Source organism: Prosopis cineraria, unplaced genomic scaffold (assembly GCF_029017545.1).
Source record: "Prosopis cineraria cultivar Desert tree isolate PC_DT_omini unplaced genomic scaffold, ASM2901754v1 PC11, whole genome shotgun sequence".
In the NCBI taxonomy this organism is placed as follows: domain Eukaryota; kingdom Viridiplantae; phylum Streptophyta; class Magnoliopsida; order Fabales; family Fabaceae; genus Prosopis; species Prosopis cineraria.
Genome location: NW_026555342.1, coordinates 10,861,990 through 10,878,175, shown reverse-complemented (window position 1 = coordinate 10,878,175; position 16,186 = coordinate 10,861,990). Strand labels below are relative to the sequence as shown.

At 32.7% G+C, this 16,186-nt stretch overlaps 1 protein-coding gene across 1 annotated transcript; it reads right to left on the bottom strand.

Moving 5' to 3' along the window:
• Positions 1 to 5,622: 5,622 nt before the first annotated feature.
• LOC129286723 (adenylyl-sulfate kinase 3-like) lies at positions 5,623 to 9,902 on the bottom strand. The gene is made up of 7 exons (XM_054922730.1): positions 9,219 to 9,902; positions 8,648 to 8,788; positions 7,646 to 7,795; positions 7,313 to 7,431; positions 7,129 to 7,213; positions 6,928 to 6,974; positions 5,623 to 6,145 (listed from the first exon to the last, which is right to left on the bottom strand). Exons 1-7 carry the CDS (start codon positions 9,490 to 9,492, stop codon positions 6,047 to 6,049), a joined length of 915 nt encoding a protein of 304 aa, XP_054778705.1. The 5' UTR covers positions 9,493 to 9,902; the 3' UTR covers positions 5,623 to 6,046.
• Positions 9,903 to 16,186: the final 6,284 nt, after the last annotated feature.

Here is a 16,186-nt window from a genome sequence, read left to right as displayed (position 1 = left end):
ATGTGCCCTGTGGAATAATCCATCTATGGAAGGTACAGATTGTTCCTTCCTTTTCCCTAAATCTGAACCTTTCACACTACAAGTATCTGACTATAACTGTAGGCACAGTATTTTGATACTTGATTCAATCTCAAAACCTTTCTATATATCCACAAGAAACATTAACCTCCAAAAGATACTCCATCTTTTAGATATCTGCCTAGTGGAAGTGTTCTCATTGAATAGATCAAAATCCTGATGCCTTGACTATCTGCTCCACTTTTAGTTTAAGCCAATCTGCCATGGATACCACTCAACGAGTGGCTTTCTTTATATTGATTCTCATACATATCATTAGGTGTTCTAAAGTTCCAGCAAGCTGTGAGGCTGAAAGAAGCGAGCTGATGGACCAGTATTCTCCAAGAAAGTTGTTAGCTTATTCCTCCTCATTCTCTCCGAGTATATATAGTTTAGAAACACCCCATGAAGCTTCATGGAGATCTGTGGACACAAGTTTAAGGAAGGCACCTCCAACCAATTCAAATCCTATCCACAACAAGCGACCTTGAAGTGTATGTGCTTGGAGAACACAATTGTCATGAGCAACAAACTGTTGGATCGATGGGAAACCTGGGATTCCGAGCAGGATCACATTTCTCACTTAGCTGCTGTATTTTTTTTTTTTTTCATGGACCAAAAAAATCTCGGTTGATATACTAGGGGCTATTAGGCAGGAATGCCTGTCTACAACATCATCAAAGAAATTGAACCAGTGGAATTGCTTTGTTTCATGAAGATCAGTGGCTTCTTGCTTGTAGATTTCTATCGAAAAGATTATGGTACTTTTAGTTGACCATGGCTAAATAGGCATGTTTTTTTCCTTCATGGTAATGTGAATGTCCAGTTTGAAAGAAGACAAGATTTGCTTTAAGAAGTTTAAAAGGGACTTGCCCCATATTCTACCCCATTTTTCTAAGGAACTTTCTCTGTACAATTTTGATCCTGTAATTAGCCTATCACCAATGAACTAGACTGAATACTCACTCATTAAAACTGCTGCACTTGAGGTGGTATGTGGGACAATTTGTAAATGTTCAGATCTGTCTGGCTCGGAGATTTACGAGGGAATTGTTGGTGACTTGATTTTTAGATTTGGGCATTGTTAAAATTTGGAGCTTTGATTAAAAAAAAAAAAACCACCTAACTACCCTGTATGCTTAACTGGGACAAAGAAATGGGTAATAATGGCAATTTGGAATTGTCATCTAGCATAAACATGAAGGTTAGGCTTGGATGGACTGATCGGAGAGACCTATCACCTGCACACCCATTTATGGTTCGTATTAGACTATTAGTAGTTTAGGACTACTAGCTAGACCGTCTTGCGCTATTTTATCTCCTCGTCTGAATGGAAAAAAAAAATGAGATTGGATCTAAATGTGCTTTTCACTTCTTAAGAGAGTTCAAGTTTAGGTGTAGGTATGTTACTCTGCTGTTCCAAACATACTATTAACAGATAGTATGGGTAGTACTGCATAGGAAGCTTCCTGACAATTGCATTATACTACCTGGCTTCTTCATGTGTTAGTATCATAGGTACTTTTTTACATTCACAGCATTGATGTTATAAAGGTGCCTAGCCTGCCAATTTCTCTGTCAGACCTTGAGAGCAAAGCAAACCCACTAATTGGTGAAAGCAATTTATTCAAATGGCTAGGTTCAATTCATACGCTTCCACAGAATCATGTCGCAAAGCAAGAGAATAATTGTCTCTCATATGAGGATACCCACATTTATGAAATTAAATATTGTTAAACTTGTTGAGAGGTGTATCCATATTTAGTGTCCGACCGTGCCTTAAATAAAATTGTTTCCAACGGGAGGACACATGAGCAAAAATAAAAAATAAAAATATTGCCAAAATTATTAATGAGGGATGATAAAACTTTTGGTCCTACAAATTTTCTTTAATTGTGAATTTAATCATTGAAATTTAATCTTTACCAACCTTATCTCTAAAGTTTCATAATCATACATAATTTACTCTTATGGTATTATTTTCCCATTAGACCATAAGGACTAATTGTATATGGTAATGAAGCTTGATCAATGAAGATTAAATTTCAAGCACCAAATTCATAATTAAGACAAATGTAAGGGATTAAAAGTTTCATTATCTCTACTAATAAATTTTATACATTTTAGAATACACATATATATTTTCTACAAAATATCATCTAAAGTATTTGACTACTACACATGTGAAGAATTTGAAATTTGTCTTAAAGAATATATCATCTAAAGTATTTGACTACTAATTGTGTATGGTTTTGGAATTTTCTTGAAATCATGATATGAATCCTGCATTGATAGAGATGAGAGACAGGCAGAATCAAACACTCCAACAATATTTGATTACTTTAAAAAAAAAAAGATGAGATTTATACATTTTTTAAGCATACCTAATGAAGGTGTTGCCAAATTTTAATATGGTTTTAATGCCCTAATTATATATAGGGAATAAATTATTGACCAACATGATGGCCACCAACATATTATACACAGTCGCAGGACCCAAACCCCCCTCTACAGTGACAGCTAAGGAATCCTTGTTGCAAAAATTAAATAAAATATAAAATTAATAGAAATATGAATACTATGGGTTGAATTTTTTTAGCTAAAGTGTGCATACGGGGCTATTATTCTCTCCCTAAAAGGCTAACTATTAGGACATGCAGCGCACCTACTTATATAGTCAGGACCCTCTCCACCGATGTGGGACCTGACAACTTTCCTGACCAATCCGTGATGCCTCGATCACGGAACTCGGGTCTGGCTCTGATACCATTTTATCAAGAGGCCATTACTTTCTCCCCAAAAGGCTAACCTATTTGGGCGTGCAGCGCACCTATTTATATAGTCAGGACCCTCTCCAAGTCCCTTCGATGTGGGACCTGATAATAGGGTACTCTGATTTTATATAAAATGTATATTTTAATTTATTTTTTTTTTCACGCACACCACGGCCTGCTAAATTAAGTATCATTGTAGATATTGATTGGGAACAAAATCAAAGAGAATCAATCTCTTTTCGTTCATTGTCCAGATCGGACCCTCCAAAAGTAAAAATTTATTCTTAAAATGATTTACAAATGAATTAAAAAGATGAAAGAAAAGTATTGTTTCCGGGAATATTCATCAGCGGACGTTTTAGTTTGGATCACACCCAAATTTGATATTCCATTTTTGGCGATTCGATTCTTCTTCATCTGTAACTCAGCGGCTCTGCATCTCAACAAGCGGCAAGCTCTTAATTTCAAGGCAAATGAGTTTTCCAAGCTTCGCATATGTTATGGATTTGTTTAAAGTGGTTAAAGATGGAATTTGGTTCGGCGTTTCAACGATTTGGGAGCTTCAAGAAATGCGCTTCTCCAGAATCATGCTAGACTTGAAATGTATGGTAGTCGATGTTATTGCCTCTGTTCTGTCTTGTATTCTAGCACTCAGAATAAGAAGGTGAACCCGCTAAGAAAATAATCAGCTTCTGCTTCTGCTGATTTCCCTCATTTTCTTCGTTTTTCCTGTTGAGTTCAAACTTAGAGATGTGAAATCTTGAGGTTTTGCATCATTGTGTTTTAGGCTCTAATCTGGCCATTCATATGTAGCTTCAAACTCTCAGAAATGATCTTCTTTTTTGGTCATGCAGTCTGAAACTGATTCCGTAAGCGTACATTTACTAATCTCTTGAAAACAACACCGTTGATTAGATTTACTAGTTAGTATTTCTTACGGTATATTATTTATGAAAATTTATTTTATTTATATTTAAAAAATATTTGTATACATTAAATTTTATTAAGATATTCATTAGTTACTATTAAATTTATTTATATATTACAAACTCTTTGTATTAATAAGACACGTCACTTCTTTCAATCTCCTTTATTTCTCTTTTGATTTTTTTCATTGTATTAGAACCTGGTTAATTAAGTTTTTATAATTTCTCTAGGCTAGCGCTTTGTTTTGTGTAGAAAAGTTCAAGCCCTCACTCTTTATTTTGCTTTTATGATGGTTTAATTTGAGATTTTACCCAATAATTTATACTTCCAAGAATCATTCTTAAGTTTGCTAGAGATTGAGAAAAGCTAGTATGTTCAAGTTGTACCTTACTTCTTCAGTCCCTGGTTTTCCATCTAGTGATCCAAGAATCACTCCAAAATTTTGGTTAGATTCTTTAATCCAATATAAGTACTTATAAAACTCAAGAGTATTTTGAGTTTGAGAAGGTGTTAGGATATAACAATTCTATACAAAATAAATATTCATAAATAATATATCCTAATACTACTTATAATCATGGGAGTTCAAAAATCTTTTTTCACGAATTGAGAGGTATAATTAATTTAATAGCCAGATGTATAGTCTTGTGCTAAGAATGAATTCTTGGGCAATTAAAAATGTCTCATCACATTATTTTGGGAAGATATTTTCTATTGTTATCGAGGACCTTATTTCTTATATTTAAAAAAAATAAAAAAACATCATCACATTTTTTAAATCATTTCTTCTTCTTCTTCTTTTTATAATATTTTTAATCCTTTCTTCTACCCAAATAAAGATACAATACTTTGCCCAATATGTGAGTTTCTCAACCCTTATTTGCTTTTTTTTCCCCCTTGATATAAGTCTTTAACTGAGTTAAACTTGAATATTATCGGTTTAATTAGGAATAACTTTTTTGAAGATTTTTTTCTTTTCATTCATTCAAAACTTAAAATCTTAATTTATATTTAAACTAGTCTTTACTTTCATCTTACTGTACTATTGCCACTTCAGCTAGGCTCAAATAATTTATATTTTCTTCATTTTAAACTATGTTTATTAATTTCTTCAAAATTAAGTAAAACATTTAAAATTAAATAGTAAGAAAATTTGAAACAATAGAAATAAAAATAATGCGTGTGTAACATTACACCTAATATAAATCATACTATTTATGTAGTTTATAAATAGTACTCTCTCTAATTTTTATTACAAGACACCTCTAATTATCTTATCATAATTAATGAAAGTGGTCGGGTTATTAGCTTCATCTGAAAATAAAATAAAGGTCTTATTTTGCCTCTATTTAAATGAAAAGAATTAAAATTACATTACGTTATCTTTTATAGTTAGTGAAATTAAATAGAAATAATATTTAAGAAATATAATTAATATCCTAAGTGCAGGACAAAGAATCATAAAAATTATAGAATTGATACATATAAATTCACATAGATGCCTCGGTAGCATCACTGCATCAGTATGCAACAAGTCACGTTTGCTTACATGGAACGCAATTGTTACGTTTGACAAAAATGCAATTGTTATTAAGAGAATTAAGTAACATTTATATATAATATAAAAATTTTAACTAGCTACGTGATCATATTTCTCATAAACCCTTAATAATTAATAATCCCTATCAATTTCTTAAATTCCGCATGAGTCTTATTTTTAACGAAATGCTGGCTTCATACATGATATACTTAAAAGCATTTTTTGGTGAAAAAATAAATAAATCTATTATTTTATTATATAAATGAATTGAATACATTTATGCTAAACAAATAATAAATTCATAATACATTGTACAAACTTACATGATCAAACTCAATAAATAGAGTCATTTCATTTTATAACGGATACAATCATACAAGGTCCCAGATATTCACATAAAGGATTTGGCCAAGTCTATATACACTGCCAGAAGGCTCCTTTCAAAACAAATTACATTGACTTCTCGTGAAATTTGACTAAACTACATTTGACACCTCTTCATTGACGCACAAAAAATCATTGATTAAAAAGAATGAAGGGGCAATTTTTGCAATAATATATCAACAAGTCTGAGCATTGAGCAAATTCTTGAAGGTATCAAGAGTAATATAACCAAACATTGAGAGAAATCAGAGTAATTTGCCAGTAAACTTGTTACTTCATCATTGAGGCAGAAGACGCAGAATATGGTGCTAAAGCAAAGCAGAGAGAGTTCAGAAGATTTTAGTAGCAGAGAAAGAAGACGCCATTATTGGGCTTGTAGGTAACCTTTCTCTTCCAAATACAAGGCCACTTTTTCACCCATCTCAATAGGGGAAGAACACGGATCTCCACATTTTAGCACTATCTGATGAATAAAACACGCAAAAAATATCTTTTCAACAAGGATAGCTCTCATTCTAACAAGGAATCTTCAAAGATAAAATATTAAACTTCACTAGGTATTACCAATAAGCTTTCATTCAATGATACTACTCCCTTTGGTCCCCTTTATAAGAAACAATATTCATGGTCTTGTGAATTTATTAAAAATTTCTTTTTTTACCCTCGTTAAAGGAAACAGTTACCCTTGGTTTACTAAATACCAAGCCACCATGTCAAACAATCAATACGAACATTTTTGGAGAAAAAATAAATCTCATACATATTTATTGATGTCAGATGTACTCTTTGATCCGTGTAATTTAGTTATTTGTTTCTTCTAAAAAGGTCTGGGAGGAGTATTAAAGTTTCCTTTGGAAATGAAGATTGAATTCACGTACCAATTTGAGCCAAATTAACCCCAAAAACTTTTCCAGAAAGAGATTCACTAGGGATACCACAGTGATCTATTTAAGCTGTAAAAGATACCAGAGGTTCACTTTTCTCTTCTCTCTTTTTAATGTCTGTAATATCCTTATTAAAAGATTATCTAGCAACAATAGCCTTATTGACCTTTTCATTTCCTAGGGAAGTGCTTTGAGTAGGATTTAGTTCCAACATAGGCCTTTATGTCTTGATATGATCAAAAGCTGCTTTAGAAAGCTAGGCCAACCCAAGGGAGCTTTTTTCTTTTTAATGAATATATTGTTGTGTCTACATGTGCCATAAGTCCATTAACGATGTTGAGGGTTTAAACAGCATTCATACCTCAGAATTCAATGGGGCCTCGTACGGATCATCAATCCCAGTAAAGCCTGAAAATTTTTGCATCAGTATTAATGCGAGAATTCTAAACAAAAGCAGCAAAAGAAAATGCCTCTATAGTAAAAACTGGTGGGGACATTAAAAGGTTAGTATGGTGGAAAGATTGGTTTGAGCATCAGTTACTAGACTAGCATTGAAAGATACCTTTGATCTTTCCTGCTCGTGCAAGTTTATAAAGGCCCTTGGGATCTCTTTCTTCACATATTTGTAGTGGCACATCCATGAAAACCTGTCACATCTATGTTATGCAAGTAATGTAACAAATCATAGGCCAATTTTCTTTGAATTCATAAAACATATTAAAATTAATAACAAGTCAAGTAGTGACCTCGATAAAATCTCCAACTGGCAAAAGTGCACGGCATGCATCCCGATCTCTCCTGAAGGGAGAAATCAAGCTTGCAATGCAGATGACTCCAGCATCTGCAAATAGCTTTGCTACCTCACCTGGATGGAACAAGAAGCAAAAGAGAATTCATGTTTGCATAAGAAATCTTTCTTTAAGCCCATAATTCATTGAAAAACACACCTTGCCACACATGTACAGTCAACATTCATATGTGCAGTCAGGCACTCAACAATCAGGTAACTTGCCAATTGTTACAAAGTGATTCTGTGGCATCACCACAAGTAGCTAAACAATTAGATAGATATGACTCACCAACTCTCCTTATATTCTCTGCACGATCTTCAGCTTTAAAACTAAGGTCCTTATTCAAGCCATGCCTGAGATTATCTCCATCAAGAACGTAAGATAACTTCCCCTTCTGATGCAAAATTTGATTTAGAGCACAAGCCACAGTGCTCTTTCCTGTGAATTTTGAAACAAGTAAAGGTCAGACCCAACAAAGAACACAACTTGGGAGACTGGATGACATGGAAGAATAGGTTAGCATTTGCATGCTTAAGAAGTAAAGATAACAGAATCAATAAAAAAAAAATTATACACTGGAAAGTACAAATCAACAACTGTCTAATTCTTCTCACTGCTGGGCTGGCTAATCCTTGTTCTTTTCTTTCAGCCAGAAAACTTCCTTAGAACCTTCAATAACACAGTGCCAATGAATACATGGGCATAACAAAGCAATTTACATCAATACCAAAAGAAATCACAAAATTAAGGATGCAGACGAAAACGGAAAAATCTTTCACAATCTGAAGGAGGATGAGTTGCCTGCCAATAACAAAGTCAAGTGAAATGTTGCAACAGGAATTATAGCTAGGTTAAAGTCAACTAAATAATTGGTGTAAATTATTATTTTCATCTTCGAAACATGACTGACTTTTCAATTGGGTTCTTGCGAGTGTATATCTACCAATTTAGTCCTCCAATGATATTTCCCAAATCATTTTTCTCCCTTTGAAGCATAAAATTGAGAAGTCAGTCACCATGATTCTTACAAGTAGAGGAACAAAATCGATTGAAAAAAACTATAAGAGGAATAAATTGACAGGGTTATATATGAAGGGCCAAAAGATGTTAGTACGTGATTAGTGATCTTTCAGGGACAAAAGGAATAATTTAATGCACTCTCAACAAGTCAATAAAGGACACTTGTCAATTTGTCAGACAGAATGAGACTAACTTGGAATTATTTCAAACGAAGGTGAAATAGAAACAAAAATAAAAGAATAAAAATAACAGAATCAACAGACTACTGACCAGAACCACTAAGACCAGTGATCCATATTACACATCCCTTCTGATCAAGTAACTTCTGTCTATCGACTTTTTCAACCGAGCATTTGTGCCAGAGAATATTTGTTGAGTTTCCAAGAATAGATAATTGTTCGAGATGTCTCCCTGAAATTGAAAAACATATTAGAATGGCACAGATAGTGAGCTTAAACAGTCAAAGTTACTTTTACATATCCTTTTCGGTCAACATGTGCCAGAATCCTAAGGGCATGACTTTGTCAAGTCAAAACAAAACCATGCAAAAGTCAGTTCCTCAATTGAGTTCCTTTTGACTTTACACTTAAACCCACAAGCCAACGTTTACGTAGCAATGTGATTGCGAAGAAAACTGTATTCTTGAGCTAAAGTCTTGCCATGTTAACCAAAATTTTCACGCATCGAGTGAACAAGAAACAAATGACATAATAAAAATATTATAACTCTTTAAGCCACCCCCCAGCATTGTGACCTCCACAGTCAATTCTTCAATAATATGTATAAAATAACAAAAATACAAAATCTTCATAAACAGATCAAAGTCAAATTGAAAAATTACCCTTTTTACCGGCACTCCCATTCCTCATAATTTCGTTCAAATCCGCTGGGTTCTTGTCATCACCGTCGACACTCATCCCATTAACACTCGCGCTCTTCGACCCCTCTACGGCCTTGATTTGCAGCAAGTCTCTCGATCTCAACTTGACCACAGAATCGGCATTTTGAAAGCCCAAAAACCCTAGCTTCGGGGACAACGACGATGCTTCGAAGCGGAGCACCAGTGCCGCAGAACAACTTCTTAGGTGGGGTCTTCCTACAGTCGCAATCCCCATCGTGTCTAAAGCTTGAATAAGACCGTCGAAAGAATCCCCAAAAATACCAAACAGAGAAATGAAAAGGCAGGGAAATTTATATCATAAAGAAGAGGAAAAGGAGAAAATTTTGGGGATACAAGGACTGGAGAATATTGGAAAGAAAATGAAAGGTGGTGAGGGAATTAGAAGGGTGGAGGAAGGATTCGGGATAGCTGAATACTTCAACAAGACCATTGCTTTTTGAAGAACAGCGAAAAGCGTGGGTTAACTACAAAATGAGGTAGGCACGAGAAAGTGTGGTTGGTGGGTTGTATGGGGACCGCTCGAAAGCGACGTCGTTGCTTAATTGTGAACGATGAGTGTACTCCTGCAATTCTGCAGATACAAGCATATGCTTTTCTGTGAAATCGTGCGCGGGCACGAGGACGACGATTGGATCAAAAGAAAATAAAATAAATAATTAAATACATATTTCGTCTTGATCTTGGCTCGAAAGAGATGGCAATAATCGCACGTGTCTGGTTATCCGCTGAATTGAAGTGGTTGCCGTACAGCTAGATTTTACACCGCAAAAACAAAATAATAATAATAATTCCCCTTCGTTTAGAAAAATATTTTCGAAGTTTTGGAGTTGAGATTTTGTCGAATGCATGGAGATTACGCAAATCTTTGGTTCCTTTTAATTCTAAAATTAATTAATAGTAATACCCATCAAATAAGTAAAAATAAAAACTAAAAAAGTAACAATTTAAAAAAAATCACTCACACATACAAGAGATATAAATACAAAAAGGATATTGGCACCTAAGGCCCCATGTCAAAGATTTTTTTTTTTAAGTAAAAGTGGAATATCTTTAACTCAGATAATCAAAGAGTTTCAAAAATGTACAATGGGGAAACAAGAATAAAGGCACAGCAAATGGAAGACAACAATTACATCAGGGTGGGAAAAATAGCATAATGTCACGAGGTTATTATTTTTTCTTAAAAAAATTAACCCAATGGGACAAGCAATGCACTCACTTATATAGCAGAAATCCTTTTCAAGTTTCTCTGGTATAGGATGTAATAGCTCTGTGTCACAAGTGGCCCACCAAAGAGATCATTGACTAGACAAACTCGTGTTTGGCTTTGATAACATTTTGTTATAAAGTCATTATTCTCTTTTCAAAAGATTAACCTGAAAAGGTATGTAGTACATCGACTTATATAGTCAGAACCCTCCATAAATCCTTTCAACATGAGATGTAACAATAAGCTTTAGGGTCTGTTTGATTCGAGGGGAGGGAATGGGAGGTGAGGGGAGAGGAGGAAAGGGAGAGGGAGGGGAGGGGAGCTCCCCCCTAATTTGGAGGGGAGGCTTTGGAGGGGAAGGGAGGGAAAATTTTAAAATTTTTCCCTCCCCTCCTCCTAACCAAACAGGACCTCAGTGGTGTGATCAACTATTGCACAGGTCTGGTAAAGTACACCCTAGCCATGTCAAAGAAATTAGCATGTAAAGTATAATACATTTTAGCATGTAAAGTCTAATACATTTCGAATTTATTTTGTAGGCCAAAGATATGTCTTCTAGTGAAAATATTTATTTGACCCTCATTTGAAAAAATAACATCATGCGCATGCAATATATTGTGTTATTAATATATGGATATTGTCATGTTATATATGGACATTCTGTTGTTTGTACACCTAGGAAACTTGTGCATTATTATTCAACTAAACCACATAAACTATGTATAATGAATGGACATTGCATTATTAACATATAAATCTTGTCATGCTATACACAAACTGTTGTTCATACACCTAGAGAATTTGTATATTATTGTTCACCTAAACCACATGGATTATGTATAATAAATGACATTGTATTGCTAATGTACAGACTTTATCATATTATATATGGACATTCTATTGTACAAACACTTGAAAAAACTTGTACATTTCAAATGAAGAGCAAATGATTCTTTTTACCAAAAAACATTTTTGTATAAAAGACCTTTGAAACTATAGAATAAATTCATAATATATTGAGCCTTAAGTGTAAATTTCTTTGATTTTGAGGCCTCTGGTGCCATTCTCTCAATAGAAAAAAGGCAACACTTATATATTAAATCAAGATACATGGATTTTAATATATTAATAATATTAATAAAAAGAATTTGTTATAAATTAAATAATCTATAAAATATACACATACCTTGATTTACTTGGAAGGGAAATTTTCAATCAGGGCTCCTTAACCCAACTTGATTTAAATTAAAGCCTCTAAAATTATAAAATTTCACAACACATGTGGGGATTTGAAATAAAATTAAAGAACTGACTGAAATAATGTTATTATCCTTAACGAAATAAAGAACTAATGTATGAACAACTCTTGTGAAAAAAATGAATAATTGATGTATAAAAAATGAACAGCTGATTTTGGTGAAATGAGAGCTACAAGTTCATACCAATATTATACTGTTAATGAAAGTTGCAAATTCATTTTTCATACATTAATTATTTGTTTTCTCTCCACAAGCCATTCATGCGCCCCAGGGACTATATAATCGTGTCAATCAGCTCTTTAATTTCATTTCAATCCCCCATGTATATAGTGAAAATTCAAAATTTTAGAGGCTTTGGTTGAAATTAAATTAGGTCAAGGGGTCCTAAATGAAATTTTTCCTAATTGAAAATAACTACTTTAAATATATAAAGCTAACTATATACATTTTTTTGTGTAAAAAATTCTATAAAATTGTAAAATTAATATGAAGTCTTGAGTCCTCTATTGAAGGCGTGGATTTGCTATATTGAAATTGTATATTGGCATTGGATAGTTATGAACGCAGTTATTTAGTTAACAACTAAGTAATAATAATTGATTACTATGCATTAATAATTTAAAAACTCTAAGGAGTTTGTTTCATTATTGTTAGTGTTAGAGTGTACTCCCTCTGAATTTTCTCCTATATAAAAAAAAGTGCACTTCATCGTATTTATTATAAAATACCTCTAATTAATTTGTCAAATTTGAAGAGAAGTAATTAAGTTATTAACTTTGTATAAAAAATAAACTTCCAATTTTACTTATATTTAAAAGAATAAAATTAAATTTATAATACATTCTCTCCCTTAATTAATAAATTTAAATAAGAATAATATTAAAAAATAATTAATATCTCGTTAGTTATCTCATATCAATAATCATCATGCTCTTCCAAGAAATATCTTGTAATGAGGACACGAAAAATCTATAGGAGGTGGAAGCCAAATTTTTTGCTACAACAAGAAATAAAAGGACAGAAGAAGAAGCAATGTTTATAGGTTTGGTGTGGTTATGTTCGGTTTTTGAAAAAAACCAAATCAATGAGACCTTTTTAATTTTTTTTTTCTAATCAATTTGACTTAGTTTTTGAGTTGTTTGATTTAGTTTAGGTTTAGTTTAAGTTTAATTTTTTAGATATTTTTCATAATCCATATGTGCACATATTTACTAATATTTTTTCACTATTAATTATTATTTTCAAACAACAAAAATTCTTGAGGACAGAAGAATATTTTTTTTTGAACAATAAATTAGCACATTTAACTATTAAAAACTAACATATCATCTTTAAAATATTTGATTATAAATTTTAAAATGATTATAAAAAATAATTATAGACAACATTTAATCAATCATGATTGATTTTTTATTAGTTATTTGTAAATATTTGAACTTAGAAAGGAGAAAGATCTTAAATATATTTCTAAAGATATATAAAATAAATTTAATTCAGTTTAGTTCAAGCATCAAGAGATAAAAACAAGAACCAAATTGAACTAATCAATAAGGGCTGGGCTTAGAAAATTAATTAATTTTGGAGCAATTCCTAACGGTGTGCTCTACTTTAAGTGAACTTTTATGACACATTTTACCCTAATTTTTAACTTATAAAAGTGATGCATAAGTTATAACATCCTGAATTTTTAATCCTAGAATTAAGTTAGTTAATCAAGAATATCTTGGTAAGATTGAGTGTTGATTAATTCAATGATGGTTAGTGATGGTTAATAGACATTGTGAATTGTGGTTACAGCCTTTGGATCGGGTCTGAGGGTGAATTGGGCCATCTGGGCCTAAAACACAAGTCAGAATTAAGAGACCCAAATTATGTACCATTCGTTGTAGTTAATGAGGCTTTTCGCCGCAGTAAATGGTTGAAAATTTTAAAATCATCAGTTGATTTCACAAATTGCATAAGAGATAAAAAGAAAGGAATTAGAGAGAGCACAGAGGGGACAACATTGGTTTGCTAAGGCACAGAGTGTGGGGCATCTTAAGGGTGTTTCAAGCTTGGTTTTACTGAGGTATGATTTCTTCATGCTTCCTCCTTCCCTCTAGATGTTTTGATATTGATTTTTGTGTTGGGGGAGCAAGTTTTCGAACCTATAAGCTCAATATCTAAGCCCATTGATTATAATAGGACCAATGAGAGTTATTTTACTCATCTAAACCTAGTTTTAAGGATTTCACAAGGTTATAAGTTTGAGGCTAAGGTTTTAGATGAACCTTAGCTACTTTAAGGAGAAATTGGATTGTTGGGTGTTGAAATTATTAATATTTAAGCTAATAAGAACTAAATATGATTAATGGGAGTTAATAAATTTATTGATTGTAAATTTTAGCTTATGGCTGGAAAAATGGATTGTTAAAGTGTGAGTTTTAAGAGTTGGAAGTGAGAGTTTAATTGTTTTTAATGATGTTGGTCATTGATAACTGTAGATTATCATTGTCACGCGGCTCGTAGCAAGCTCAGAAAGCAAGTTGTATCAAGGTACTTTTTGAGGTCTTAAAGATTTGAGGCAGCTGAAAGACTTGTGCGTGCGTGCGTGTGTTTTGCTTTATTAAATGTTGATGAATATGAACATGATAATGATGATTTGATATGCTATGTGATTTAACATTTGGTATATTTGCATGATCATATTGATGGCGAAAGTTTACCTTAGCAAAGTAGTGATTTTATGCCTGTGTGGATCACGTAAACACTTAAGGTTTTAGTGTTTGGTATATTGATTTACCCTTAAACCCCACCTGGCCAAGGTAGTAATAGGACTTATCCTTAAACCTCAAATAGTGAAGTTGGTGACAGGGTTTTTTTGACACCCTTGTGTTCGAGATGGGGAATTTATTATCCAAAATGAGCATGGAGCTTTGGCCAGATCACCTTTATGATTGAAAAGCTTGGATTATCCCAGTCGCATGGGTTTAGCTCTTAATAATTGTGTAGCCCATGAATTTAGTTAGTAGTGATGGAGGTTTAGATATGTGAATGATCATACATTGCATTGTATCATGTGATAATGATGTTAATTATTTTGTAATTATCCACTTTGCATGCTTATGATTGTTTAACTTGCATGTACATAAATTAGAGTTTTTTTTATTATTGAGTAGTTGTACTCACCTTTATTTTTTATATTATAAGCTCTAGCTCCTGAAGGTTAAAGGGAAGGCACTTAAGGCATAAGAATATGAGATTCCTATAGTATGCCTCTTTCCTTTGGTGTAAATGTGTAATTGATGATGATACATTGCCAATTAGGACAATTATTTTGGTTTACTTGCACTAATGCATTTTAATTGTAATTATTGAATGTTTTTAGTATCCTCTCATTGTGGTATGTGAAGTATTTGTTAGTCAAAGCCTAAATACTAATACAAATAAGTTTAGAGTTGATTGATATTACTTTCAATGATTGTAAAATAATTAAATCATGAATTTATGTCATAATGACCTCCCCTAAGGTTTTATTGAGATTGGGGTTGATGAGTAAAAATGAGATATATGTGGTACATCAGAGGTTTGGTGTACCGTGCAGGAAGTCCTAAGTCCTGGGGAATTAGCCTAGGTGAGTGTTTAGGCTTTTGGTACTTGATGTGGATTTTTAGATACCTTATAATGGGTCAAATGTGAAAAGGGAGTGAGTTTGATTATGGGTGTCCATTTTTTCATTTTCATTATGAAACCAGTGCCACTAGCTAACTTATTGTCTAAACTTTCTATGGACACTTAGAGCACCCCAATTAGAAGTTAGATGGAGTCCTTGGGTGCATTAAAAGTTCATCCTTAGTGTTGTGGTTTTGACAACATTGATGCTATCATTTTTGTGTAGTGCATTAAGGTGAATGATGCCTTTGCTGTGGTGCATCATTGTGTTGGCCACAACAAATGTCCTTAAACTTGTTAGCTGTAATGGCAAACAAGTCTGTTTTGGGAAATAATTTTTAAATGCCTACTTTCAAAGGTTTTTAATATTTTAGAGATATTCTATATTTTAGTGAACTTTTCAAGCTTTGATTTGAAGTAATTTTGGGCTTGGTCATGTTGATGTTGATATTAAACATATCTCAAAGATTTTTATGATTTGCATTTCATTATAAAGGTTCCAATTCTTTTTGTAAATTCTAATAGTTTTTTAAGTTGAGTTGGTATTTATTTATACTAGTATTTTAAAAGCTTATAAGATTGATTTTATTAACCATAGTAGACCTCTCAATTTGAGTTTTTTCTTTTCTATTATGATTAGTTTTCTTTGACTTTTAAAGATTTAAAATTATCACGGTGAGGATTCATTTTGAGATTAAGTTTTATGGTGAATTTAGTTGAGTTTTACACAAGTCATACTATAAAATGTAATTAGAAGAAGGTATGACTTTGCTAAAGCATGTGTTCCA